Raw genomic sequence first — 27,962 nt, forward strand, 5'->3', positions numbered from 1 at the left:
CTCCTGATGGGCGCATCTATTTAGCACTCCCCCCTCCCCAGAGACTTCCAGGATGGTCTTGGCACAGCAGTGTGATTCAAGCGCTCCCCGCCTGAGTCTGGCACAATCTGTCTGAAATTGTGAACATGGAGCCTCTTGGTTTTTTAATTTGTATTTTCGTTGTTGTCATTCTCTGCCCATTGTTTCTGGTAGATTTAGTAGCAGCAGCCACCCTGACTCTGTTACCCCTTCCCTGGGGTCCTCTCAGCGGTCTCCTTCTACCCCCAGCCTCCCAGATCTACCAGAGGCCTTTTGGGGCCAGGGAACAGCACTGTCCCACCCCCGACCCACCACCCGGCCTGAGGGCCCAGCTCGCACCCCGCCGTCATCGTCCCTGACAGTAACACAGCTTGTCCACCCTTTCACAGGGGGCAGATGGCCTGTCGGAGCCGGAGGGCATCTCTCTGAAGCGGGTCGCTGTGGTGGAAGATTTCTTTGACATCATCTACTCGATGCATGTGGAGAGCTCAGCGGAGCCAGGCAAAGCCCCCAAGCACGCTGGGCAGAAGAAAACCTACCGAGCGGTGAGATTCCTGTCCCTTTGCCTCTGCTGGCAGCCCCAGGCCTTGGCAGGAGGCCATGAGCTCCGCACATGTTGGGCAGGGGGTGGGGCAGAGAGCTGAGGCGTGATGAAATGGCCTTTGGGGACTAGGGGGCACAGGGCAAGGGCATGGCAGCTAGAGATGGCTCACTGGGCGAGGGGGCGGGTTCTGCGGTCTGAGCACAAAGGAGAAGCAGGTTGAAGGGGGTTGTGGGGGAGGAGAGGGATGAGGGCAGGAGGGAAGCCCTCTTCTCTCTGGTCTCTGCCTCACTCATTCCACTCACCCCCAGCCCCTGGCAGCCTGTTCTGGGGCCATGGGGGGCTGGGGTGGCTAGATAATAATAATATTCGTAAGGGCAAGTGCTTCCATGGCATTTACTGTGTGCCAGGCTTGTCCTGAGTGCTTCCTATGTGTGAGTTCTTTCTATCCCCTACCACTCTGTGGAGTCAGTACTGGGAGTTCTCCAGGGGAAGTCTGAGGACTTGGTCCCCACCCCCCCAGGACGTCACAAATCTATTTGGGGTGGGGAGGCTGAGAGCAAAACCAAGACGTGAGAAACAGAAATGTCTCCAAGACTCTCTTTGAGGCAACAAGAACCCGGTACCTGGGCATTCAGCAAAGGTACCTCCAGAAACTGTGCTAAGCCGAGGGCTTCATGGAGAAGGTGACATGTAAGTCAGCATTCTAAGCTTTGGGTAGGCAGAAGGGAGCAGAGACAGCTAGATTGCTAGGGGTGGGAAACATCAAACATGGGGAGGTAGAGGGAATGGTAGCCCAAGCGGGAGGGCCCTGCCTGTGTTCAGGTCCCATCCCCTCTTGACCCCCATCATTATGGCTTATGCACAGCTCTGACCCATTTGTCCAGCACCCACCACTAAACCTGTAAAGCCAAGCACTTTATGTTCACTCAAGTTCCATACCAGTCCTGTCATGGAAGCACTGTGGTCCCATTTCACAGTTAAGGAAAGGGAGACCCAGAGAGTTGAGCTGCCTAAGGTCACCCAGCACCTGAGTAGCAGTCAGCCAGTGCCCTCATGCCCTCATGTGTTGACTTTCTCTGTGGCTTCCAAGAAACCTGCCCCTCTGTGACTGTGCTTCTCCACCCAAGGCAGAATGTGACCCCCCCCCCACACACACACACACCAAGTTAAGTTTTCTGTATAAAGAGCCTTGGACTGCAGTGGAGTTGGCTGTATAAGTCTATAAGTCTATAATTTGTGTCCATATGGCCTGATTTTTAAAAAATCCAACAATCTGGTTTGTCCTTGACCTCAGAAGATGGCCTTTGCCTTAAATGAGTCTTAAGGATGAACGCTTGTGCCAGAGGCCTCTGAGAGATGGGGGGTTGGGCTGAGGGATGCAAGAGATGATTATATCATCTGGCCCACCCCTCCTGCTTCTCAGTACATGTGGGAAACAACTTGTGGGAAGGGAGTTCTGAGGGTATTTCCACTAGAGAGTCATGGGCAGAGGGAGGGACACCCAGGCTGGGGCCAATGGGGCCCCTTGGTGTCAGTGAGACCCAGCGTATTTTCTCAGCATTAAATTTGCCAGTGCTGGGCAAGTAGCATGTGCCAGGCCCTGTGCTCAGCACCTACCATGCAGCAATTCTCTGAGCTTTCACACGTATGAAGGTTGTACGTATGAAGCAGGTGCTAATGTTATCCCCATTTTACAGATGAGGAAAACGAGGCTCAGAGAGATGTACAACCTCTCTGAGGTCACCCAGCTGACATGCAGAGCCAGGCAACTGGCCCCAGGGCCTGCACCCTGACCACTACACATATTGCCTTTCTACAAACCCCCGCGCTCAGCTGGGCCAATAACTTGTTGTTTTCCAGGTAGATGGGCTTGGGCCAGCCAGACCATGTGATTCCTGGGCCACTCGGTACCCAGCACCAAGCCTCACCTGCAGGCACTCCCTGGATATTTATGAAGGCCAGGGGCTGTGGCCTCCGTGCTGTCGAGAGGGCAGGCCTGGGCTGGTCCTGGCAGCGTTTGTGTCCCTGGGCCAAGCAGACGTCCAGCCCTTTGCTCTGCACTTCTGGCTTCTTGTCCATATGCCTGCCGCGTGCCCCACTTCCTGATGCCCAGCCTGGAGCTGGCACATGACTGGCGGTGAGCCAGCTGGGCTGCGCACAGAGCTGGAATTTCAGCAGCAGGGCCAAGGCTTAGTGGAGCAGGCCAGGGCCCTCCTGCAGTGGGTGTGAGGCCAAGGAGGCCTCCGAACCTCCCTTCTCCCCTGTGCACCTCCTCTCCCTTCCCCCCTTCCCCATCTGTCACCCTTCTCATGCCACCCTTTTCCTTTCTGGGGGTGGAGGTGGTGTCTGGATGTTTTTGTCCCCCTCTTTTCATCTGCTCTCATTTCCTCAACCCAAGCCTAGCTCTTCAGCCTTGCCCAGGGGACATGAGGCCCCCACCCCTCCGTGCCTGTAGAAAAGGAGCCAAAGGCTGCAGAGGGGCACAGCCTGACACCAAAGGGTTTGTATCAGGCCCTTGGCTGAGGGGTTTGGGGACCTGTCTGTGTGTATTTTGCCAAACCTGAATCCTGGGACTTGTGGTTTCTAGGACACCCGAGACTTTCGGATCCTTACAAGCCCAGGGTGTGTGTGGGAGGCAGGGGACTGGAAAGAAGATGGGCAGACTTGTTTAGGGCATTAAAGGAGGCCCATTCTTCAGTGGAAAAAAGAACTTTCTAGCACCTACCACTGTTCAGCAACGGGTCAGGATTAGGTAAATGATCTTTCTGAAGCGGGAAGTATATGAGCCAGGGGTAGATGGCCATTGACAGTGGCTAATGCAGGAGGATTCCCACTTTGTGCATAAAGCCCCTACCTTACTTTGCCTCAGATGCAATGTGACCTGAGGGGCAGAGGATCCCAGAGCATCCTGCCAATGCTGGGGCTGGGGAGGGTTCCAAGCCATTCTACAAAGTTCGCTGAACCCCAACAGAAGACTGGTCTTTTTTCAATGGGCTTTTCTGGTGTCTGCACTCATCTGGGTTAGAGTAAGTCCCTTTGCTTCCTCCCTCTCTCCTAGGGTGCTGGTAGGCTAGATGGGGTTCGAGTCCGGATCTGGCTGCCCAGACCACTTTGGAATTGGGGCCAGATGTGGTCAGCAGCTGCTCCAGGCCCACCATGTGCTAATCCACCCGCAGGGCAGAAGGAGGATCTTGTGAAGTGGTGCAAATCCCCCCAATTGGCCTCATCTGTCTCTGTCGGCCTTTGAGTTGGGGAGCGAAATGGGGCCTTACAAGTCAACGACTCTGCAAATAGCTTTTGCTGTCCCTCCCAGCTAAATCTATCTCAGTTTTTACTAATAGGAAAAATGTAAAAGGCAAATTCACATATGGGTCTCAGGGCCCAGGCAGGAGGCCCTGAGGAGAGCAAGGCAGCAGGCTGCCCAGAACAACTGAGGGATGCTGGGTGCAGACGGGTCCTGGAGCTTCCCCTCCTTAAACACAGCAGCTCTATCTTTATCTGTTTCATGTTTTGGGCTTCAGCATGAGTCTATTTCCAGAGTAGTGCCTAGAGCCCTAAAACGATCTGAAAACCACCATGCTAGTGACTAAAGCATCCTTTGGGATAGTCCTCCTCATTTCAACTCATCCTGCGGTCCGGTGGCCCTGGGCATCCATGCAGTCAAACAGAATGGAGGTTCTGTTTCTCGTGTGGACAAGCCAGGAGGCTGAACCAAAAGATGCCCGCAGAAGGTTGTAGGCCCCGGTCGGGGGAGGTATCCTCTTCCATGCAGGTCCCTACAACAGCACAGAGCTGGGCTGGACTCCACTCTACTGATTTCCCAGGGAGCTCTTAGCGAGGCTGCAGACATTCCAGCCATGCAGGGCAGGGCTTCCTTCTCTGGCCATCAGACAGCTCCAAGAACTTCTCACCTACCTGCCTTTGGTCCACCTTGCCTGTCCCCTGGTGAGACTCAAGGCGCAAAGGAGGTACACCCAGCACTCCCCCTGCATGTGGCACTCTAGCTGGCCTTTGCATACTGCTGCGTCCCTGCAAGGCCAGGGGAGCTGTGGCCACCATTCCAGCCCCTGGTCAGAGCCCTCTATGGGAAACATTCCTGTACCCTCAGCAGGCCAGGTGGCAAGAAAGGCTTCTGCCCATGCTGTGGGCAGCAGGAAGGCCCTCCCTGAGCCCTGTAAAAATGGTTCCTCTGTCCAGTGGCAGGTGAGCTCCATCTAGTGAAGTAGAGCTGTGCCTATGCTATGAACCTTCCCTCCTTTACCCAGCAGACTTCGACCATCCTCCCCAAGTCCTCTGCTCAGTTCCTCTGAGGCCTGGCCTGGAATGCTGGACCTCAGGGCACCTGTGAGGTCTTCTGTTGGCCCAGGTCAGCCACATCCTTCTGCTTTGCCCAGCAGGCACCCTGTCCTCTTGCCCGTTTACTCCTGCAGCCATCAGCCCTTCAGCAGGGCCCATCCCTCCCAACCCCACAGGCCTAAGAGGTACATGCCTTCCCTAAGAGTTCCAGGCAGTTCTGGGCTGGGATGAAGATGTCCATGTGGGTGGCAAGAACGCCCCCATCCCTCAACCCTAATATCCAAGGACAGGCACACGAGCACCCTCCCACCTACCGGCTCCAATCAGAGACCAGGGTTTTGCCCTTGTCCCTGACCTCCAGTGGAAGGCAATCAGATAGGGCATTTGGAAGGGAGATAACTCATCAAGGAGCTTGCCTGCTCCGCAGAGCATCAAATCAGCTGAGAAATAACAATTGTGTCACCAAAATTACTCAGCGTTTGCAGCTGGCTGCCAGACAGGAGTGGCCCCTGGAGCTCAAAGGCCCACTGAGTTGGGAGTACAGCCTGAGCTGGTCCTCTGAGGCCTGCCCACAGCCTGGAGATTCCCTGGGCCTCTTATATCCCCCAACCCACCCCACCCCACCCCACCCCACCCATTCCACCTACCCTACCGCACCTCCTGGCCACCAAAGAGATGAAGCAGGGCACTTATGCATCCCGAAGGTGCAGACCGGGTTTGTCCTGAAGAGCAGCCCCCGCGGCCTGTGGGCTGACCAGCGTCCTCAGCCAACTTTCCCAGCTGGGCTGCGGCGAGGAGAGTGGAATACTGAGGTGATGCTGCCCCTTAGTGGAGAGGAGCGGAAGGGCCTGGGCTCCGGGAAATGTGCAAAATCCAGCAACTGGGGAGCTACTGGCCTCAGCCCAGGGAACCTCTGGGCCCCTCAGGCAGCCATACCAGGGCCAGTGGGTTTCCCAAAACCCAGAGCTAGAGGAGAGGGCTGGGCTTCTGGGCCCACACCCCCTTTTTCCCTACTCCCCTACCCAACCTCTTTCTTGTATTCCTTCTGGAGGCAGATATGGGGTGGTGTGACCTGGAGGATGGGCTTTAGTCTGGCACTGCCTCGAAAGAGCTGTGTGACCTTGGGCAAATGGGTTCACCTCTCTGTGCCTCATGACCTCACCTGGAACAACGGGGTCCCTAAGAGCCTGTCTAGTTTGAAAAATACGATCCCTTGGCATCAGCCTGTCAGAGATCTCCCTAAAAAGGTTCTAGATCTGTGAGTTATGGCAGGAAATAGCTTGCAGATAGAACTTTGGATTCTGTTTTTAGGCCCAGAGCCTGTGGATTTATTAAGCAGGTCTCAGTTTATTCATCCCTAAGAGGGGAATTGTTTCATCTTACCCTAGAGCAATGTTTATAAGCTCATTTTTCAGTAGCAGCAATAAAATGTTCTGAGAGGAATATTACTTACTAGAATATAAGTGAAAGACTAGATGATGTTTAAATGCTTTGCTTTTTAAATTTTTAAGCTCTTCTATTCTAATTTTTAAAACAAATCGTTTTCTGCAAAAGTCCTGACTCATTTCCATGGCTGAGAATCGAGGACACCTACCCCTTGCTCCTCAAATCCCTGCCCTTCCTTGGCAAGGGCCTGCCACCAAATCACAGCCCTTTGTGACCCGGTGACTAAGTGCTTCCCCACAGATCCATGTAACACGCAACCTCCTCTCTCCCCCAGATCGCGGAGACCTACGCCTTCCTTCCACGAGAGGCTGTGACCCGGTTCCTGATGAGCTGCACGGAGTGTCAGAAGAGAATGCACTTTAATTCCAACGGCCTGGAGCCCAAAGGTAGGGGAGGAGGCAGACGTGTTGGAAGCTCACAGAGGGGGAGGCGGTGCCAGGAGAGGCTCTCCCACCAGAAGGGCCTGCCCTTTGCAGGCACAGATAGGGAAGTGCACACCCAGTCATTGTCACAATTCCCAGAGGCCAGTGTGGGTTCACGGCGCTGCCCAGAGAGCCTCGTTTTGGGTTTTATTTTTCAAATGTACAGTTTCATTCAAAAACCAATAGTACATTCCTATTGCATTTCAAGGCCTAGGTCACATGCTCTTCTCCCATCACGGTTCCGGATGGAAATAGCCACCTCACCCCATTCCCTAAGCTCTGTAATTCTTGCCATCCAGGTCTCACCTCGGCGGTGTCCACATGGGTTTGGTCTCACCCAACTGTAAGCTTCCAGAGGACAGGAGCACAGCCCTCGCTGTGTGTACCCTCCTACCCTGTAGCCACATACCTGCTACTAGTAGGTCCTCCCTGAACACAGCCAGGAAATCTAGGGAATGGGTTAGAATATAAAATGCCCAGAGCACTTGTGACCAGCCAAAGTTGTTTCCTTGGCCTAATATCCATGCTCCCCAGCTCTTCCCTACCCAGGGAGATGCAGCAAGGACCCTCGCTTCAGTATCCCCACACCCCTAACCTAAATGTCCCCAGAGCCGTCCAGTAACCCTCAGGCCCATCTATTCCCACATGGCTTTGGCACAGTAAGATGGGCCAGTACATTTGGCTGGTGTGATATAACTCTGCCCTGAGAAATGGTGCCCAGGTGGGCGATTTATTAGGGCTTCTGGGCTGCTCCTGGGCCTCAAGCCTGCTGAAGTCCATGGGTGTTTTGCCTGAGGATGGGAATAGACTTGGAATGAAGGGCGACCTGTTTACTTGGGTGGGATCCTCCAAATCTGGGAAAGAGAAAATCTACAGTGAAGCCTGCGTAGGTAGGTGACCACAGAGGAACTGGAGCACAGGCATCACCTGGGGTTTCCCTCTCATGTTGGTTATCCCTGATTCACGCGAGCAACTTCTGACACCAGCCAACTCATCAGCTCCAGAGGCTTTCCTGTCCATGGGGGCCGCTAGGCCACGGCTGCTTCATCGGGTACATCAGATAGCTTCTAAAGCTCGAGGCACAGAAACAAATCTAGTTAATCCCTAATAAGTGCTGGGTTCCGGGTTTAAGATCGGGGCTCCAGGGCCACACTGAATGGGTTCAAATTCCAGCTCTGCTGCTCAATAGCTGTGTGTCCTGAACCAGTGACTTCATCTCTCTGAGCTTTAGTTTCCTCCTCTGCGAAATGGGGTTAATTATGGTACCCATCTCAGGGGCTGAGATTTGAGGGTTAATCCCTGTACCTGGCACATGGCTACCATGCAGGAGTGAGCTGCGGCTGTTGCAGTTACTGTGATCATGTTGGATGCCGGAGTGAGGCCCCTGCCCCACACGGCCTGGCCCTAGCTCACCAGCTGCAACCCCTGGGCCATTTAGTACCTACAGTTGGGCCACGAAGGCTCTCCCTGCTGCATTCCCCACCCTGCCCAGGTCTGGGCCCCAAGGGTGCATGCCTTGGTGGCAGCTTCCTGGTCTCTCTGTCCATCCATCAGCCTATCCCGTCCTGTTCTGTCCTAATCATTTCCATAGCAACTGGCATAGTCAGATACAGAAACCATTTGCCTGGGGGAGCAGAGGCGAGGCCAAGAGGGCCCCGCATTTGTGGGCTACTCTGGGGTGTCTGCAGGCTCCATCTCTGCTGCTTCCTTCCTTCCTGCTGGTGTGGAGGGCATTCTCACCTCCCCCACTCCTTAGAGAGAAGGCTGTGAGGTCTCCAGGGGTGTAGCCCCACTCCTCCTCATCTGTGGGCTTCCGCATGGTTGGAAGGGTGATGCCAGCACAGCAGCAGCCTGTTTCTTTTTCATGCTGCCACCATGGTGCCCCCACCCCAGGGTAGAAGGAGGGAAGAGGTGGAAGGGAGGGAGGTGGAAGGGAGGGAGGTGGAGAGGGAAAGAGCACACAGCCAGGAAGGAGTGGCCTAGAATATAAACCAGCTCTGTGAGCTCTGGTGTGGAGCCTCTCTTTCCAGGGGCTTGCTCCAGGCAGGACAAAGGGCAGGTGGAGAGAGGTTGTGCTTTGCCTATCCTTGGGTGGAATGCCACTTCTCTGTCCCCAAGAGCAGAGCTTCTCATGCAGAGAGGGGAAGAGATACCAGGAGAGCAGGAGGCAGCATGGCCCATGGAAGGGCATGGGCTTGGGGTCAGGCAGGCCTGGGTGTGCCACCCTCTTCCGTGCTGTGTGTCCCTCAGCAGGTTAGGGGACCTCTCTGAACCTCATCTGCTCATAACAGCTCTTGCGAGCCTATGAGGTATCCATCCCGGTTTACAGCCGAGGAAATGAGGCACAGAAAGGTGTTGTCGAGAAACGATTGGTCCAACGTCCCCAGAAGGCAGGCGGATTTATCTTCTCATCAGCAAAATGGGAGTAAACCTCTCTCCAGGCGGTCATGAGGATGCCGCTGAATTAAACGGCCGCATTCTATTGGGTGCCTGGTGCAGTGGGTGCCTGGGCAACATCAGCCTGTCTCCCATGTTGTTACACAAGGAGCCCAGACTCAAGACTGCCAGTGTCCAGGTGGCCCTGTGGGGAGACACATGGTTTGTCACCCCAGGTGAACACCCTGGGTCCATAAGCTGAATGCTGGGCAAAGGGGAAGGGTTTGGTTTTTGGAAGCTGCCAGTGGAGAGAGAGCCTTAGCGTCTGAAAGGCTCCCCTGTCTGCTCCATGGGCAGAGGCATTAGCTGCCTGGACCACACTCGCCAGCTGGCATTCTCCCTTCTGCCCCACCTGAGAGCCTGGGGATTTTATTGCCGCCTACCATGCTAGTCTCTCTGGATGATGCGGTCAGCTACACCGACCCCTTTTTCACAGGCACTCCTGCCATGCCAACCCTCTCTCCTCCTCCTCCCGCCTGCCTGCAGGGAAATCAGAACCTGCCCCTGGCCCCAGAGTCAGGCCCCCGGGTTCCTGTCCCAGGAAGGTGGGGCAGGAGGGGGACAGGGAACAGGATGGAGACTTCTCGAGGGGCTGTTGGGAGAATGCTTCGCTTCCTGGCCTCGTGTTAAAAAGAAAGAGAGGAAGCAAAGCAGCCTCCCCTGCTTAGCGGTTTGTCCCGTCAGAGTGTGGGGGCCTGGACAGTCCCAGACCCTCCCCCAGCGCCAGGAGCACAAACAAAGGAGGCTGCTGAGGATCAGGAAGTCCAAGGATGGGAAATTCCAGGGCCTCCAGGCTCCACGCTCCTCTTCCACCAGCCCCTGAGCCAGGTGGAAAGCAGACAGAGAATGAGAACCAGTGGGCCGTCAGACCAGCCCTGGCTTCTGAGGAGAGGAGCCTCAGGGGGCACATTCTGTTTTCTCTGATGTGACAAAATATTTGCTGGCCCGCTTGCTGGCCTGTCCTCTCCCAGCTCTCCCCCTCACTTGCTGGGTGACGTGGGGAGATTGCATAGCCTCTCCATGCACTGTTGCCTCCTCTATAAAAGGAAGTATTGATACCAGCACACACTTTGTGGAGTTTGTGGGAGCATCAAGCAGGAGTGTCTGCGAGGAGGTCCTGGCAAGTGCTAAGTAGCTGTCAGCTGAGTGATTGAACATAAGTCCGGTTCAGATCCTTTCTTCACAAAGCTGCCTTGAACTCTTCCTCCTCTGAGCTCTAATGGACTTGCCGTCAGTCCCACCCTGCTGAGCGCAGGGACTGTACCTACTGGGCTGCCCCACCTGCCCCACCCCGAAAGCACACACATCGGTGCTCCTTGAACACTTGCTGAGCCACTGATTTATTTCTCTCCTACAGAGGGTTTTGGTGGTTGTTTTTTAAATCACCTCTGGCTTGCCCCAGCCCTCAATTTTGTTTTCAAATCCGAGACCCATGAGGAGCTGGTCTCGGGGCTCCTCTGTAGCAGGCCTTCATCATGCACACATCCTTTGTGGGGACAGAGCCCCAGAGAGCAGTTTCCAGGCTCTCGGCCTCACGTGGAAAGGTGCTGGCTCGGGTAGTAGATGGCCATCAGCTGTAATCAGATGGCCATCCGCTGTGGCTGGGTGGCCATCAGCTGTTACCGGTTAGCCATTAGCCACTAATATAACTGCGTGGCTACGTGAAGGGGTTGGTTGATTGGCAGAGAAGCGGACAGCGGATTGCGGCTAGCCAGTGCGGTTAGCAAGCTTTGGTGGCTGATTGCGGATCACGTGGATCCTACTTCCTGTGTCTTGCCCGGGCCGCCAGTGAAACGGGGGTGCAGGAAGACCCCCTGTTGGGGTACTGGCGGATGTTTGCTTTTGTGTCTCGACCAGCCACCAGCGAGAATATAGTGGTATGACTCCCCTATCTATGGCTCTGTGGGTGTTGCTTTTTGGCCTCACCATGTCCTGCGTTCTTGTGCGGGGAGCGGGAGCTGAGACCCTGCATTCTTCAACACCCAGTCCTTGCCACAGGTGCCCAGAACCAAGGGGTCCTTCCATTCTGTAGGTGAAAGATCATGAGAACCACCGCCTTGTGTTCCACCTGGAGGAGCGAAGGCCACCGCCTCAGTTGAGATTTACCTTGATTAATGAATGCCATTGGAGCCCAGCTGTGGGGGTCAGCGCTGGGCTCGCCTGCCTGCGAGGTGTGGCCTGGGTAAAGACTCTGCATTGCTGATTATCTTCAAGGCCTGTAAAACTAGGTCTTGTGTTTGGGCTGGTTTCAGTTTTCCTTGGCAAAGAGGTGTTGAAACATTTCTTTGGGTAATTCCTCTGCTTTTGTCACCAGCGACCTGCTGGATTATTTCAACTCCATGACCCTTGCTAGCTCCTAACTCACCAATGGTATCAGGTTATTTGTGGTGGCTCAAGCATGGCCACTGTCGTGCAGGGCGGCCTGCGGGGTCTCTGCTTCTGCTCCCCACATAAGAACGCAGGATATGGTGAGGCCAAAAAGGAACACCCACGGAGCCGTAGGTAGGGGAGTCATACCACCACGGTCTCACTGGAGGCTGGATTCACATGATGTGCGACCTGCTGTCTGCTTTTCTGCCAACCGACCAACCACTCTCCTTGACTCGACTCCCCAGCACAACCGCGGCAGTTATATTAGCGGCCAATGGCTCAAGGGTTACAGCTGACGGCCAACCAGCCACAGCTGACGGCCATCTACTACCGGAGCCAGCACCTTTCCACGTGAGGCCGAGAGCCTGGAAACTGCTCTCTGGGACTCTGTCTCCACAGCCACTGCATGTGTTGACCACAGCAGGAGCCTGGCCTGTCTCAGCAGAGTCCACAGAAGCCACTTTTCCTCGTTCATGTGTCCATTTCAGCTCAGCCCCCATCCTGGCATTTGTCTCACCTGTGAGCGCCTGCAGGCCTGCCTGCTCCTTGCCTCTTTCCTACTAAGCTGATGCTCTCTGTGTGGCATTTATTGCCTCCAGAGCCGTGGGGACTCCCCACTGAAGAAAACCCGGCTTGCCTTCCACTTGACTGTGCTGTGGCCAAGCTCTGACCTCCCACAGTCAGCTCCCTGGAGCATTCCCTCACCTGGAATGTTCCCTGCCCGCCAAGGTCCTGTCTCCCCCACAGAACTCTCACTTCTGGAACTGCAGATGGGAACATTTCACTGCACACCGACCTCTGATGGATGTGAGCACGTGGTTCAGGATGTCCCAGCTTCCCCAGACAAGGGCATCCTGCCTCCTCTTCTCGAGCCGTCCTGGGTCACCTCTGGGCACCAAAAGCAGTTTCTGGTCTGTGGGTTTGCTGGGGAGGGAACAGGGCAAGGAAGAGCCCTTCTCCCACCTTCCAAGAGCACCGTCCCAGCCACTGTTTGTTGTTGTTGTTTTGTTTTTTTTCTAAACCAAGCTGTACCGGGCTTTATTAAAAAGACCTTCTCATATGCAGCCATGGCATTTCAGGAGGGACATGGGTGACCATCAATAAAAGAACATAGCGCTCAGCCTCCATGGATGACCGAACACCAAGAGTCACCATGATACCTGGTGAAGTTGTCATTTGTGGCTCTGACCGGGGTCCCTTAGGTGGGGAGGGGGGCTTCTCACGTACCATGTTGTCTAACAGTTTGTCACCAGACAACCCCATCTTCGAGGAAATTAAATGGAAACAGCAGAATTTTCCACCTGAAGACCCATGATCCGAAAACAGAAACTGTGGCTCTTTTGAGAGACACCATCTCAGTGTTGTCATATACGGCATCCAACCATGGATTTTTTTGGTGGGGGGGCAGGTCCCAACATGCCCCTGGGTTTAAGGAGGTCAAGTCTGGGTTGATGATGGGACAGCAAGGAGAAGAGGTCACGAGGACCCAAAAACACAGTTTAGTTTCCCCTCAGCACCAGGCGTCTGTGCCACAGGGGCCAGTGTTCATTTGTCTCAGAGAACCCCTCTGCCATCGAACCAAGAGGAATTGTCTGGAAAAAAAAAAAGAAAAAGTTTGGTCCATTTTAAGCCAGTTTCTGAGACATTGTAGTAGTGACATTTACTTCTTCCTCAAAGAACAAGAATGTTCCTCAAAGAACACAAAATTTCTGTTTGACAACATAGCTTTAGAAAGCTAAACAAAGTTCTGAATTTGTATACAATGTAAGAAATGTTAATTAAGCCGTGCAGTCACCAGACATGTATATCACCTCCAAACAGCACCCCTAGTTCCCAGGCCCAGTCTACGTGGACCCTGTTTCCTGCAGGGCTATTTCTATCCTTGCCAAGTAGGCACGTCCCTTCTCCCCTTTGGGTAGTTTTTTCCCCTTTGTTTGCAGAGTTCTTTTTTCCTTGTTATGGTAAAATATTTATGATGTAAAACTTGCTATGTTATTAATTCTTATGTGTACAATTCAGTGGCGTTAGTTATATTCACTCTGTTGAGCAACCATCACCACTATTTCCAAAACCTTTTCATCACCCCAAACTGAAAGTGTGTCCCCATGAAGCAGTAACTTCCCATCCCCCCACCCTTGTCCCTCATCTATTCTATTCTTTCAGTTTCTATGAATATGTCTCTTCTAGATATTCCATATAAGTGGAATCACACAGTATTTATCCTTTTGTGTCTGGCATCTTTTCACTCAGAATAGTGTTTTCAAGGTTGCAGGGGCCTTTCTGGCTTGGGCTCCAGCTCTGAAGCAGCAGGTTTAGCAAATCACCTTGCATATCCTCTGCATTCCTCTACCTTGGCCCTGTCGCTCACTTCGCCTTCAGCCTATCTTTTGGGTACGGTGGTGACGGTGGAGGGCAGGCTTCAGCTAGTCCTGCTTACATACTCAAGTCCCAGCCCATGAACAGAACCAGGCACTAGGGGGAACTTTGAATCAAAGGCCTGGAGCCTTGGAGGGAGAAGGAGGAGGAAGTCCGAGAACAAGTAACCAAGACTATTTCCCCAGGCAGAGGGAGAAGCAGGGTCAGGAGATTAAAATGAGCCATCACTCAGTGTGACAGGTCCCAACAGGTGACTTCAGGGTTTCAAGCTTGGTCATAACAGGAGACATCTGAAGGGGAAATTGGACTGGGGAGAGAGGTGACAGTCTCCCTTTTAATCATGCTCCCCGTCTTCCTTATTCCTGTACCATTTTCGTCTGTCCTGTGTGCCACCTACAGTGGCCCCTAAGATGCAGAACCGATGGCTGGGCAGTGTCCATGGCAGCAGCTTTTGTAGAAGGCAGCTTTACTAGGGATTTCAAGAGTTACCAAATATCCCTACCCTTTGACTCACGAATTCCATTTCTTGGAATCTGTTCTAAAAAGGAAATGATCACAAATTTGAGCCAATATCCATGCTCAGAGATGTTCCTTACAGTGTTGTTTATAACAGCCTCCAATAGGAAACAACATAGATAGCCAATCATAAGGGAATGACTTAAGTAAACTGCTAAAATAGGACACAGCTATAAAAATCATATTTGTAAAGGAAAACAAGATTTTTGATGGTGGGGGAAATGCCTATGACAAAACGTTAAGCAAAAAAAAATTTGTAAAGCAGACTATAATTTTCTGTGTTCATTATGATATCAAGGACATAAAGAAGAGAAATCACAGGGAAAAAATAAACAGAAGCATATGCCAAGCTGCTTAGTGCAATTATGGGTTTTTTAAAATTTTCTTTACATCTTTCCACACTTTGCACATTCTCTACAAAAAGAACATAAGTTACTTTGATCTTCAGGACAACAAAGCAATAAATGGGAGGAACAATGTTCTGTGTGATTAAGGAGGAACCAGAATTTGGAGGGGGAGGGTGGTAATGGAGGCCTGGCCCAGAGCTGTGAACCATATGGTAGTGATGGTGCTTTTGGGGGGATGACATGGGGGTGAGAGGTGGGGTGGTGGTGGCATGTGTGCACCAGGAAGAGAGCAGGCTTAGCTCAGGGTTGGGAACATAAATGCCTTTAAGGGCCTAGCAAGTATCAGAACTGAGTGAAAGTGTAAAATACCATAGGGAATGGTGGGGCCTGTGGCAAAATGGAGAGCTCGCAACCTGTCTTGAAAGGCAGTGGTGGTTTGTCATGTGGGAATACAGCCCCTGTGTGGCCAGACCTTCCATTTGTCTAGCCAAATACCCCTCATTTTTTTAAATGTGAACTCTCTTATTAAACTCTAGCACCTGGGTGGGTACTAGACTTATCGGAGGATCACTTCATAAATTATATAACTGTCTAACCACTATGCTGTACACCTGAAACTAATATAGTATCGAATGTCAACTGTAATTGAACATTTTTTTAATGAAAAACACACACAAAACACTGGCACCTAAATGAAAAGTATTTGCAGCTCCATGCGGTCCACACCTACGGGCCAGGTATGGTGGGCGAACCCCCAGTTTGCGACCTTTGGCTCTGTGTTGAGTTCTCCGTGTGGGTGACAGGGTGTGCTGCAGCGCTGGTGGCCCACAGCACAGACTAAAAGGTTCCTTTGGTTCTTTCTGCCAGAAAACGAGCCTGCCTCTCCTCTGGTCTCCGGGATTATCGATTACAACATGCCCCTCACCTCCACGTACCTGAAGCAGATGAAGTTGCGGGTGATGAATTCCCAGGAGCAGGTAAGACGTCTGGCCCCTTCACCCCACCTGGAGGCGTCCTAACCTGCCTGCTTGTGGTTGATCCTTTCCAAGATGTGGGGCCACAGCCTGTGTAAACACACTGGAAATCAAAGAGGCCCTTATCTCGTTATCTGGGTTGTGCAGTCCAAGCTGAGAGGGGAGGGAAAGAATGTGTTCCTAGTTAGAGGGTCTGCTGGGCAGACAGACTTGCCGGGTCTTCAGTGAAACCCAGGGAGCTCAAGCTTCACAAAACTTTCCCCAAGGGCAAGGATGGGAGGGGGACAGTAAGAGCTGCAGACCTTGGCTCCTGGGTGGTTCTCTCTCTGTTCTGCCCTTTGTCTGCTACGTCACTCACCTCCTTTCCCCAGGGAGATGAAAGAGGGGGGTCCTGGCCTCCAGCCTGTGGCCTCTGTCACTCTGGGGGCCCAGACAGGCCAGGAGGATGGGCTTTGGCGGGTGGCCCGAGTAAGATAAGGCCCCTGGCTGTCCAAGACTCCCCAGAGTGGATTGCCAAGCGTTGTCAGGCACCGTGGAAACGGGCTATTAAAAGAAAACCACTCTTGCCTGCCTCCCCACAGTCCACCTTCTAGGCCTTTGCAAAGCAAGTAGCCTGACTGTCTTTCAAAGGAGGACAAATGAGTTTCACTCCCTTCCTCCGCCACTGCCTAAAACCACGGTAATAATCTCGCACCTCCAGCTTCAAGTGTCCTCATCTGGTGTGACATCTGAACTCACCATATCTTTGTGGCCTGACCAGGGGAATGGGTTCTTTCATTGAAAGTCTGATTTCTAGCCCTGAATGCATGCTGTTTCTCTCATTGCTGGTCTCCTTGACAACCTGCGCTTGTGTTGTCATGGGGGTAGGGAGGGTGGATGGCTCCATGGCCAGCTCCAAGGTGATGCAGCAGGATGTGTTCAGGTAGCATCTGGGGCTGTGGCACCCAGTTTGAGGATTTGAGCTGGTTGGCTTGAACATACCGAGTTGGCACTCCCCTACGGAGGGGGAATGGCATACCCACCATGCGCAGCCCTAAAGGCTGAGTGAAATAAACGCTGCTCTGAGTAGTAGAGCTGTTTTCGTCTCTTTGTCTCCCGCATCTCACCTGAGAGTATCTGTTCTGTGATGGTTGTGTCCCTAAGAAACTTCACATAATCAGAGATAATGTCAATGGGGAAAATGGTGTTGGAGTTTCGTTCTCAGCGTGGCCAAGTTGTTTCTGTGTAGGAATGTCAGCAGTAAGGTTGGTGATAGAGATTAAGTCATACACACCATGGGGCAGATTCAGCATGAGAATTCCTCTGACTACCGCTGGAGAGGACCCGTGGCCTTTCTTTTACTATAACCATCCACACTGTCACAGGCACCGGCTTCTCACGCATTCTTATCACCATTTTTATCCTGCCACCATGAGGCGTGAAGCACAGAGCCACTTGGACAGCCGGGAGTAAAGCCCCATGGCTCTTTATTTCCTACAAAATGGCGCAGGGCCCAGACCACCACCAGAACCAGTAGTGGTCAGTGTAGCCCACGTGTGAGCCCTCATTAGTGGATCCTGTTACATTTCATTTGGTTATACAAATTCTTACTGTCTGGGGGAGATTAAGACTGTTGGCTAGATGCATTAGCAGGATTCGACCATTCAGCAAGTATTTATGGAGCCCTACTCTGTGAGCTGGGGCCGAGCAGTGACAGCACCATTCCTGGTTCTTCTCAGGGTCTAGGGGGAGACAGACACTGACAAAAAAAATCACACACAAATGCCCAGCTCCTAGCAAGTAGCCACAAACAATTGAGGGAAAGATTAATTAGCCATTACAATACAGCTGTGACAAGTGCCATGCAGTGGGACACGTGGTGCTGTGAGTCCTTAGATGAGGGTGGGATGAATGGAGGCAGAGGGTAGGGAAGGTTTGCCTCAAAAAGGGATGCTTGAGCTGAGATCAAGGTCTGAAGGGAACAGAACTCCAGGCTGAGGGAACAGCTTGTGCAAGGGCCCTGTGGCTCAAGGGAAGATAGTGCCTGTGGGAATTTGAGATGCTGGTGTGGCTGGTGCAGAACCTGTGCAGAGTTCTACTGCTGAAGACAAAGGGGAAAGGACAGTGTTAGGCCCTTGATTGATAATCTGTGAATAAAATGAAGTTCATGAAGCGAGATGGATAAATTGCCCCAGTGAAGTTCAGGCTACTCCCAACGGAAGGGAGGATTGTGGGAAGGCTTTTGTCCTGAGGGTGCTCTGAGAGTCCAGCTGGGGCTGACACTGGGGTGGCCTCTGCTTACAGTGGAGTTGACTGTGTCTCCCTTGCTGTCACTGGTAGTTTCCCAGATGGGGGCCCTCTGAAAGCAGCCGACTTTCTCCTGTGTGCTGCAGGAGATCAAAGATGCAGATGCTCCTTGCACACGTGGCAGGAGAAGCAGCATCCTACCCTGTGCCCAGGGCCTTTCATCTGTCAGTCTCCAGCACTCCACACACAGCAATGAGTTCTCAAGGCCTCAGCCTCGCAGGCAGCACCGTTACTCCTATTACAGCTGGGCACGTGGCGAAACAGAAAATCACATATCTCACCAGATTATTTATCTGCAGCAGCAAGGAAGGGCCAAGGACCCAGAAGTCTTTCATTCTTCAGCTTGAGTTGGAACTAAAAATACGTAGACTTAAATTAGTAGCTTCTTTCCTGTAGCAGAGTCAGAGCAGGGCTCCCTTTGGGGTGGGCGGTTGGCCCCCTATCCAAAGGCAGCCATGGGCCTGGCTCTGCTGCTGTCCAACCCCACGTCCCATGACCAGCCTCCAAAAGTGGGTTCATTCCTTGCTCATCACTCTGACCACGGGATGTAGAGGACACCTGTAGTGTTTGCAAATCACTCACACAGGCTACATGGAAAATAGACCTAATCTACAGTCACCAGGAACCAGGATTAATGATATTTTATTAATGCTGAACAAAGTTTTACATTTAAAAACTCTGGGTGAGAGGTGGCCGGTTAGCTCAGTTGGTTAGAGTGCAGTGCTCTTAACAACAAGTTTGCCGGTTCAGTCCCCACATGGGCCACTGTGAGCCACACCCTCCACAACTAAATTGAAACAACTACTTGACTTGGAGCTGAAAAAAAAAAATGTGGGTGAGAAAAATCCTAATAGTTCATTTTTTCCCCCAGCAATAGATATCCCAGAGACAAACAGTATGGCAAGTAAAATGTTTCCCCTCACTTTGCTTTGAGCAGATAATGAACAGGTGACGGGGTTTACTTGTGAAATGGACAGAATCACGTTGCTTGTTGTCCAGTCATGTCAGGTTAATATGCTGGGAGATGGGTCCTTCTCCATGAGAGTATTAGGTAATATGAAAATTCAATAGCAATATTAACACAAAGAAAAAAGATTCTTCTTGATGTCTTATTCAATGTGGCAAATATTTATGGTGTCCTCAATGTGTAAGACATTTGGGGTTCAGACTTCACCCTCCCAGGACCTCCATGCTAAGACACAGATCCCAGGAACTCGCATGGTAGTGGCCACACTGAGCTGAAAATACACATAGCCTGATAAAATCTTTTTTTCTTCTTGGGAAAACTCTCATAAAGATATAAAACTGAAATCCCATTCAGATGATGAATACATTTTCTTGTAGGGGCAGGGTAGGAAGGACTGACGTGGAGCATGCTCTCATAAGATGAGGTCCCAGGGAGGGGGGCAGCCCCTCGCTTAAGGACCAGAGGCTGCCAGTCAGTGCCAACCTAGCTGCTTATTTTTCAAAACCCCTTTCAGGGCTGAGTGTAGGATGCAGCAAGAAGAGTGCTGGGTCTCTTTCTCATGCGGCCACTGGTTTTGTTTTTTGTCTCTTAGTTTTCTTTCATACTTTTAAAAATTTAATTACACCAGTAGCATATGCCCTCAGTAGAAAAATCAGTAGCCAAAAAGCAAAAGCACGGTGATAAAAATCACCATCATTCCACCACTCAGATCGCTGAATATTTTGGTGTCCACCTTTGCAGACCGTTGAATACCTTTGTTTTCCTCATGCTATTTTCCATATAATTTGGAGTCTCTTTGCCATGGAGCCTTGATGTTTCCACCTACCAAATAAGCTGGTTATATGATTTTCCTGTCATTCACTTATTCCTTCGCCTATATCCAGCCATCCATCCATCCATCCATTCATCCATCCATCCATCCATCCATCCATCCATCCTTCCATCCTTTCATTGTGCACCTGAGCCAGGTGCCAAGGAGACAGTGGTGAACAGAGCCAAGTCTCTGCTCTTCGAGCTCTCATAGTTCAGTGAAAGAGACAAGGAAAACTGAAATCAACACTGGGGTCTGTAGGAAGAGCTGAGAGGAGGGACAGAGGAAGGACAGGGAGCACGCAGGGTGGGTGCTGTTTCAGGCAGGTGGGTCATTTTGGGGGCACCTGTTCTGTGTCCAGCTCCTTATACACTTTACCCCCTGTCCTCACAACTCTGCAGGGTCACATTGTTATCCTCATTTGATAGATGCCATAGCTGAGGCTCAAAAAGAGTCAGTGTTTGCTCAAGGTCACAGGGACCACTAATGTGAACTGACGCCCCGATCTCTTCCACCCGGAACCTGTGCACCTGCCGGGGCCCCAAGCCCTGCTTCTCTGCACGTGTGCTGGATGAGGATGTGTGCTCTTTAGGACCTGGAGCGGGTGTGCCGCCTGTGGTATCACCCACGGCGCTAGTGGAGGGAAACCGTCCTTGGCGGAGATGCTGGCAGAGCTGCTTTGTTTGGCCTGGGAACTGGTACTGCCTTAAATATGGGATGCCTGAGGAAATACTGGCAGAAGTGTTTGGCAGGGGACTGGGGTTGGGTTGGGGAGCTTGCCCCTACTCTGTGAAGGCCCTGTTATCTGCAGCGGCACATGTGTAATTTGATACCCACATTATGGGTGACGTTATCCTGATCTCCTGATGGTTCCTGAGATCCAGGGTTTGAACCAAGACCCCATGGTGGAAATCAGATCCAGATCCTGAAGGAGAGAGACAAATCATCTGTGTTCCTTTCCTGACACATACTTTCATGTTATAGAGGCGGAGGCTGAGACCCTGGGAGGCTCAGCGACTTTCTGGCTCGGCTCTTTTGGTTCCCACCCACCCCCCTGCCCCCACCAACAACTCCATCCTGGGGCAGGAGGGCTGTCAGCACCTCCCTCCGCCTCCCCTCTCTCCAGTTCTTGGAGCAGTGCTAATGTCCCACTAATGGTTTTAATGGTTCTCCCAGCAGCGTGTGAAGTGGTGCGAGGCTCCATTGTTTAAGCCCGTGTGATGGAGGCTCTTACTTGCTTCCATTAACCTCTGCCTCCCTCTCCTTTGCCTGTGCTCCTAGACCAGTGTTTCCTTAGGTCCTGGAGGGTGGGGGAGGAGGGGCAGGACTTCCCTTCCCCCTGACACACAGGTAGGGCCTGCAGGGTCAGTAGACCCTGTCCATGGGCCCCAGAGTCTCCAAAATATTGGCCCTCCGACTTTTCTGCAGCCCAGTGTGGAGCAGCGCTGTTCCCAGCCAGGATGCCAGCCCACCCACCTAAGTCCAAGACCCTGGAGTCAGGCTGACATGACCAATTCCACTACCACCAGCTGTGTGACTTCGGGCAAATTGCTTCCCCTGTCTGCTTCTTTTTTGTCAACAGTTACTTGAGAGTAATAATAATACACCTACCTGATGGAATAATTGCAAGAGTTAAAAAGACACAAAGCAAGCTCAGTGCTGAGCACAGTGCCAGGCACATTACAAACATGGAGAAAGTTTCAATGATCTCTGCTGCTATTGACAGTAATATTATTATGCAACTTTTGTTTAATAGACACAGGGAATGACCTTGTACAAGAGACCAGGGCCAGAAAGAGGACGAAGTGTGGTTGCTCTCAAGGGGCGTTTCTTGGTAGAAGGGACAAGCAGTCATGAATTATAACCCAGGGCAGAAAACAGAAACAAGAAGGGGCCGGGAACCTGCCACGTGGTTCAGGGGATACACACTGATTTTTAAATGAGATTCGAGAAAGCAAAGAGGGCCCAAGTGAGGGAAGCTGAGATGTAACAGCTCTAGGAGGACCTGGGCTGAGGAAAGGCCAGGGGAAATTTGGGGAAGGAGAGGAAGAAAAGAGGAGGAGGAAGAAGAAAGAGGAGGAGGAGGAGATAGCTCATGGGCCTTTCTTGGAAGTGAGGCCATGAGGCAGCCCTTTCCTCGGTTAGCCTTGGGGAGGTAGGCAAGGATTTGGACAGGAAATGAGCACGGTTGAGGGCAGGAACTCAGGCTCCCATCTCCCTACGTGGAGAAGGAAACAAGCCTGCTCTGAAAAGCTCTACACATTCACTTTATTTTCATTTGTAGTAAAATATATGTAACATCAAATTAGACATTTTAACCATTTTAAATATACAATTCAGTGGCATTAAGTACATTCACAATGTTGCACAACCATTGCCACCATCTGTTTCCAAAAGTTTTTCATCACCCCAAACAGAAACTGCAACCATTAAGCAATAATACCATTCCCCGCTTTCCCAGCCCCTGGTATCTAGGTACCTCATATAAGTGGAATCATATAATATTTGTCCTTCTCTGTCTGACTTATTTCACTTAATGTTTCCAAGATTCATCTGTGATGTAGCATGTGACAGAACTGCATTCCTTTTCATGGCTGAATAATATTCCATTGTACAATAGACTACATTGTGTTTATCCATTTGTCCATTGACAGACATTTGGGTTGTTTCCATTTTTTGGCTAACGACATTGACTTTTTTTCCTCAGTATCTTTTGGACCAGGTTGTGGGGCAGGGAGGGATTAAAGCAAGGTTCTGTTCCTTCTCCCTCTGAGTCCTTACCCCTCTTTGTGGCTTTCTTTTCTCATGAATACTCTTAGCCGCCCTTCTGCTCAGAAGGACCCCAAGAAAATGGGCAGACCCAAAGAAGAAACACAGCAAATGGGTTTTACGGTGAGAGCCTGTCACGAACGTAAACAATGCCTGACTCATAGGACTCTTACCTATGGAGAGCCACCTTATCAGAGTGCTAACTCTGACACCTGGATTTCAGAGCTTGATAGTAATGATGGTTTCCTCCTTCCCCTTCCTCAGGCCACCCTGTAGTCCAGGCGAGGTGTGAGCTCAGGGGAGAAATAGCACAATGGAAACTTTGCATGTTCCCTGCTCTGGCTCAGTGTGTATAAACCTTTGATGGTCTCTTAAGGATTAGAGGTTCTAATGTGTTTCTTTACAATTAATGAGTAATCTCCATGGAATAGAAATAGAATGTAGAACTTCTACACCACTAAAAAAAACAAAAGAAATAAAGAAAGCTTTATCAGCCCAGCAAGAGTAATTAAATGGGGGAAATAAAAGAAGAAACAACCAAAAGAGAGCTATATAAGTCAGCTAACAGGAACAAGACCAAATACCAATAAATCACAATAAATATAAATGGGTTAAATTTCACTACAAAGAGTCAAAAACACTCAGATGGGGTTTTTTTTAATGGCAAAATCTATTTGGTGTTTATGAAAGACATTATTTTTTTAATGACAAAAAAAGAAGATGAAAATAAAAGAGAGGGCCGTGCTATTAATGTCAAATAAGTACAATTTTAAGGCAAAGAAAAAAGCATTAAGTAAGGCACAGAGAGATATTTTATGTTGTGAAAGGTACAGTCTCCCAGGAAGATTTCAGAGCCTCTTAACCTTGGAGTTCTGCGCCGGGAGGAGGCTGAGGAGGTTGGTTGGTCCTGTTGAACACAAAGAGCACCGCTGTCGTCACCCTGTGAGGCCGCATCTTTCTTTCGCAGCCCTCGGCATCTGACCCATCTTCAGTTTCTTCATCATTTGCAGTTTTTGCTACTGTCTTCCTGTAGTCACTTCTCTAGACCAGTGTCTTCCAACTTTGAGCATCTGTGTTTGCTCTCTAGAAACGTGCCTGGGATGGACCCTGTGGAATTTGTGAGAATGTGGGGTCTGCTGCCTTAGCTGCCGAGTCCCTCCTGTCCTCTCCTTACGGGGCCACTCTCCCAGTTCACAGCCTCCTCCCCTTCTTCCCAACTTCTGGCCTTCCTGCTTCTCTGCTGGCTGCCTTCTCTGGCTCCATCTCTCACCTCCCTCTTTTCAGACACCCTCAGCAGGCCTCTGGGATCAGCCCACCTGCTACTTGTTAAGTAGCTGAATCGCAGGGGCCCAGCTTGCCTTCATGAGAGCCCAAGAAAGGCCTGAAATGTCACTGGCCCCATTTAAGATCTGAGAAGCTATTGCCCAAACCTTTTCCTAGCTTAGTAAATCGCTGGCACTGTGGAAGGTTTGTGCTGCGGCAAGAAAAACAAAAGGCAACGGAAACACTGACCTTGACCAAGGCTGCTGTTTGGATTTCTCCAGGCAAAGAATGATCCTTGGAGCATTTCTACTGTGAGAAGATGTGCAGATATGGTAGCTGCTCTCAGGTTCTGCCCTGTACCCCTCAGACCCTCCCCCATAACCCCAGGGTGGCTTGCCCTCAGAAACAGCTTCCCAGGTGTCCCTTTATCTTTTTTGTTTATTTGTATTTATTTTTGTCAATAGAATACATATTTTTAAAATCATATAGAAAAACATAAGACTCTGACCCAACTCCCCTCTTCAATTTCTACTCTCCAGAGACAGCCTCTTTTTCTTATCTTTCAGCTGTCTCTTCTGGTATTTTTCCTCCTGTTTCTAAATAACATGCTCATACTGCTAGTTCTTGATTTTTCAGTTTTGTTTATTGTTGTTTAATTTCTTGCTATAGTAGGTCAGTATTTACCCTCTTATACCTTCTCATAAACATGCGTATTATTTCTCCTTCCTCCAGCCTTCAGTATATCTATACCTCTCTATGTAGATAAATCACTATCATTATTTATATTATTGTGACTGTGTATATATTATTCATACCTGAGCCAATTAGCATACTGTGATTACATTTCCTTTCTTTGGATTCCTGGAGTTGGCCATTGCCTCTCCCCACACCCCCACTCCCAACCTTAGCAATCTATCTTTTGATCCTGCTTTATGGTATGTGTGTTTTGTCATTTTTATTTTTATATACTCAAATTTATCAATTTTTTTTCTTTAATGGCTTCTGTATTTGAATCTTAAAAAGACTATCTCCACTTTACCTGCATGCTTTCTTTTAGGACTTTCATGTTTTCATTTTCTTTTTTTTTATATATATATAAATTTTATTGGGGAATATTGGGGGACAGTGTGTTTCTCCAGGGTCCATCAGGTCTGAGTAGTTGTCCTTTAATCTAGTTGTGGAGGGCACAGCTCAGCTCCAAGTCCAGTCGCCGTTTTCAACTTTAGTTGCAGGGGGTACAGCCCACCATCCCATGTGGGAATTGAACCAGCAACCTTGTTATTGAGAGCTTGTGCTCTAAGCACCTGAGCCATCCACCTGTCCTCTGGAAGCTCAATGGCAGCTCATTGTCTTCAATCTAGTTGTGGAGGGTGCAGTTCACTGGCCCATGTGGGAATTGAACCGGCAGCCCTGTTGTTCAGGGCTCGCACTCTAACCAACTGAGAGCCATCCGGCTGCCCTCATTTTCTTAATAGACTTTTTTCTTTTTCAAGATTTTATTGGGGAAGGGGAACAGGACTTTATTGGGGAACAGTGTGTACTTCCAGGCCTTTTTTCCAAGTCAGGTTGTTGTCCTTTAAATCTTAGTTGTGGAGGGTGCCGTTCAGCTTCAAGTTGTCCTTTCAGTCTTAGTTGTGGAGGGCACAGCTCAACTCCAAGTCTAGTTGCTGTTGTCAGTTGCAGGGGGCGCTGCCCACCATCCCTTGTGGGAGTGGAACCGGCAACCTTGTGGTTGAGAGGACGGGCTCCAACCAACTGAGCCATCCGGGAGCTCAGCCGCAGCTCAGCTCAAGGTGCCAGTGTTCAATCTGAGGTGCAGGGGGCGGAGCCCACCATCCCTTGCAGGACTTGAGGAGTTGAACCGGCAACCTTGTGGTTGAGAACCCACTGGCCCATGTAGGAATCGAACCAGCAGCCTTCGGAGTTAGGAGCATGGAGCTCTAACTGCCTGAGCCACCGGGCCGGCCCTTAATAGACTTTTTAGAACAGTTTTAGGTTTACAGAAAAATTGAGAGGATAGTACAGAATTCCCACATTATGCACCCACCCTGCAGTTTTCCCCGTTAGCATCTTACATCAGTATGATACATGTGTTACAAATAATGAACCAATATTGATACATTATTGTTAACTAAAGTCCATAGGTTATTTAGATTTTCTTAGTTTTCACCTAATGTCAGTTTCCTGTTCAGCAATTCTATCTGGGTTCCAACTAAACTTGGGCAATTTAGTTGTCATGTCTCCTTAGGCTCCTCTTGGCTGTGACCATTTCCCAGTCTTTCCTTGTTTTTGATGACCTTGACAGTTTTGAAGAGTACTGGTCAGATATTTTGTAGAATTTTGGGATTTGTCTGATGTTATTATCAATATATAAAACTGGGGTCATGGGTTATTAGGAGGAAGGCCACAGACAGAGTGCTGTTTGTACCACCTCATGTCAAGGGTACATACTGTCAACATGATTCATAACTGTTGGTGTTGGCCTTGGCCATACCTGACTGAGATAATGTTTGTCACGTTTCATCACGATCAAGTTACTCTCCCGCCCCCACCCCCCATAATGTACACTTTGGAAGGAAGTCACTGTAGGTAGCCCACTCCTAAGGAGTGGGGTTTATGCTTTCTCTCTTTGAGGGAGAGGTAGCCACGTACATTATTTAGAGATTTGTCTTTCCTTCCTCATTTATAAATTTATTCAATCATTTATTTATATGGCTTTTTATTTGGGGTTATAATTCAGTACTGCTTTATTCATTTTTTTGCTGAAAGTGTTTCCGCTTTGGCCATTGGGAGTTCTTTCACTTGGATCCTGTGCTATTTTGACAATACCCCATCGATGTTCGTTTTTTTTGTAGGATTTCATTTCATTTTGTTTTAGTGTTTCTTTACTTTCTGGCACTACAAGATGCTCCAGGCTCATCTTATGTATTCCTTGCCCCAATCTTGGAATCAGCTGTATCTCCAAGGAGATCTGATTCCTTAAATTGGAGTCATATTAAAAACCAAGATCTGGGTGCTAGGTGTGCTTATTGCTACTGGGCAGTCCTTTCTTTTAGACCCTCTCAGCTGACAGAGCACAAAATATATGTTTTCATAGTCAATCTTTGATCCATTTGGAGCTTATCCTGGTGTATTCTGAGATACAGATCCTGCTTTACCCTCTTGTGTCAGCATCGTTTATTAAAGAATCTATTTTCTTCCCACTGATTTGAGATGCCACCTTTATAATTTACTAAATTTCCGTCTGAAACAGAATCTATTTCTGTTGAGTATATTGGTGTTTTTGTCTATTCAGGTACCAGCTCCACACTGTTTTAAGTATTAAGACTAATATGTTTTGATATTTAGTAGGAATGGTTTCCCCTTTGTTGTCCTTCTTTTTTGAAAGTTTTCCTGGCTTGAAAAAATAGTTATTTGGAAAAAAATTGTTCAATGCCTAAAAATTTTTGCATCCTCTTTTTGGTGGGGGAAAAATACGACAGAGGCACCACTGATCTGACCACGTAAACACTAAGCTAAGACACTTCTACTGCAGGCTTTTCTTTCTTTTTTTTTTCTTCAAGATTTTATTGGGGAAGGGGAACAGGACTTTTATTAGGGAACAGGGTGTACTTCCAGGATGTTTTTCCAAGTCAAGTTGTTGTCTTTTCAATCTTAGTTGTTGTGGAGGGTGCAGCTCAGCTCCAGGTCCAGTTGCCATTGCTAGTTGCAGGGCCCACCATCCCTTGTGGGAGTCGAACTTGTGGTTGAGAGGACACGCTCCAACCAACTGAGCCATCCGGGAGGCAGCTCAGCTCAAGGTGCCTGTTCAATCTTAGTTGCAGAGGGCGCTGCCCACCATCCCTTGTGGGACTCGAGGAGTTGAACTGGCGACCTTGTGGTTGAGAGCCCACTGGCCCATGTGGGAATCGAACCGGCAGCCTTTGGAGTTAGGAGCACGGAGCTCCAACCGCCTGAGCCACCAGGCTGGCCCTACTGTAGGCTTTTCTGTTCATGCAAGAAACAGGGGTGCACTGTGATCCAGGGGCATCACGATCTCAGTGTTGGAATCGGGGGGCAATAAACATTTACAGGCCAGCACTCCTATCCTCCTAAAGATGGTGTCAAGCAAGATAGGGCAT

At 50.2% G+C, this 27,962-nt stretch overlaps 1 protein-coding gene across 3 annotated transcripts in view; it reads left to right on the forward strand.

Moving 5' to 3' along the window:
• NOL4L (nucleolar protein 4 like) overlaps positions 1-27,962 on the forward strand; it is a 123,451-nt gene that overhangs the window by 48,168 nt on the left and 47,321 nt on the right. For all 3 annotated transcript variants that reach the window (XM_019748480.2, XM_019748479.2, XM_019748483.2), the window contains exons 2-4: positions 408-563; positions 6,579-6,690; positions 15,639-15,748. In XM_019748480.2, the coding sequence (XP_019604039.1) occupies positions 408-563; positions 6,579-6,690; positions 15,639-15,748 (378 nt within the window). The remainder of the gene's footprint in view (positions 1-407; positions 564-6,578; positions 6,691-15,638; positions 15,749-27,962) is intronic.

Source organism: Rhinolophus sinicus, linkage group LG13, assembly GCF_036562045.2.
Source record: "Rhinolophus sinicus isolate RSC01 linkage group LG13, ASM3656204v1, whole genome shotgun sequence".
NCBI lineage: Eukaryota > Metazoa > Chordata > Mammalia > Chiroptera > Rhinolophidae > Rhinolophus > Rhinolophus sinicus.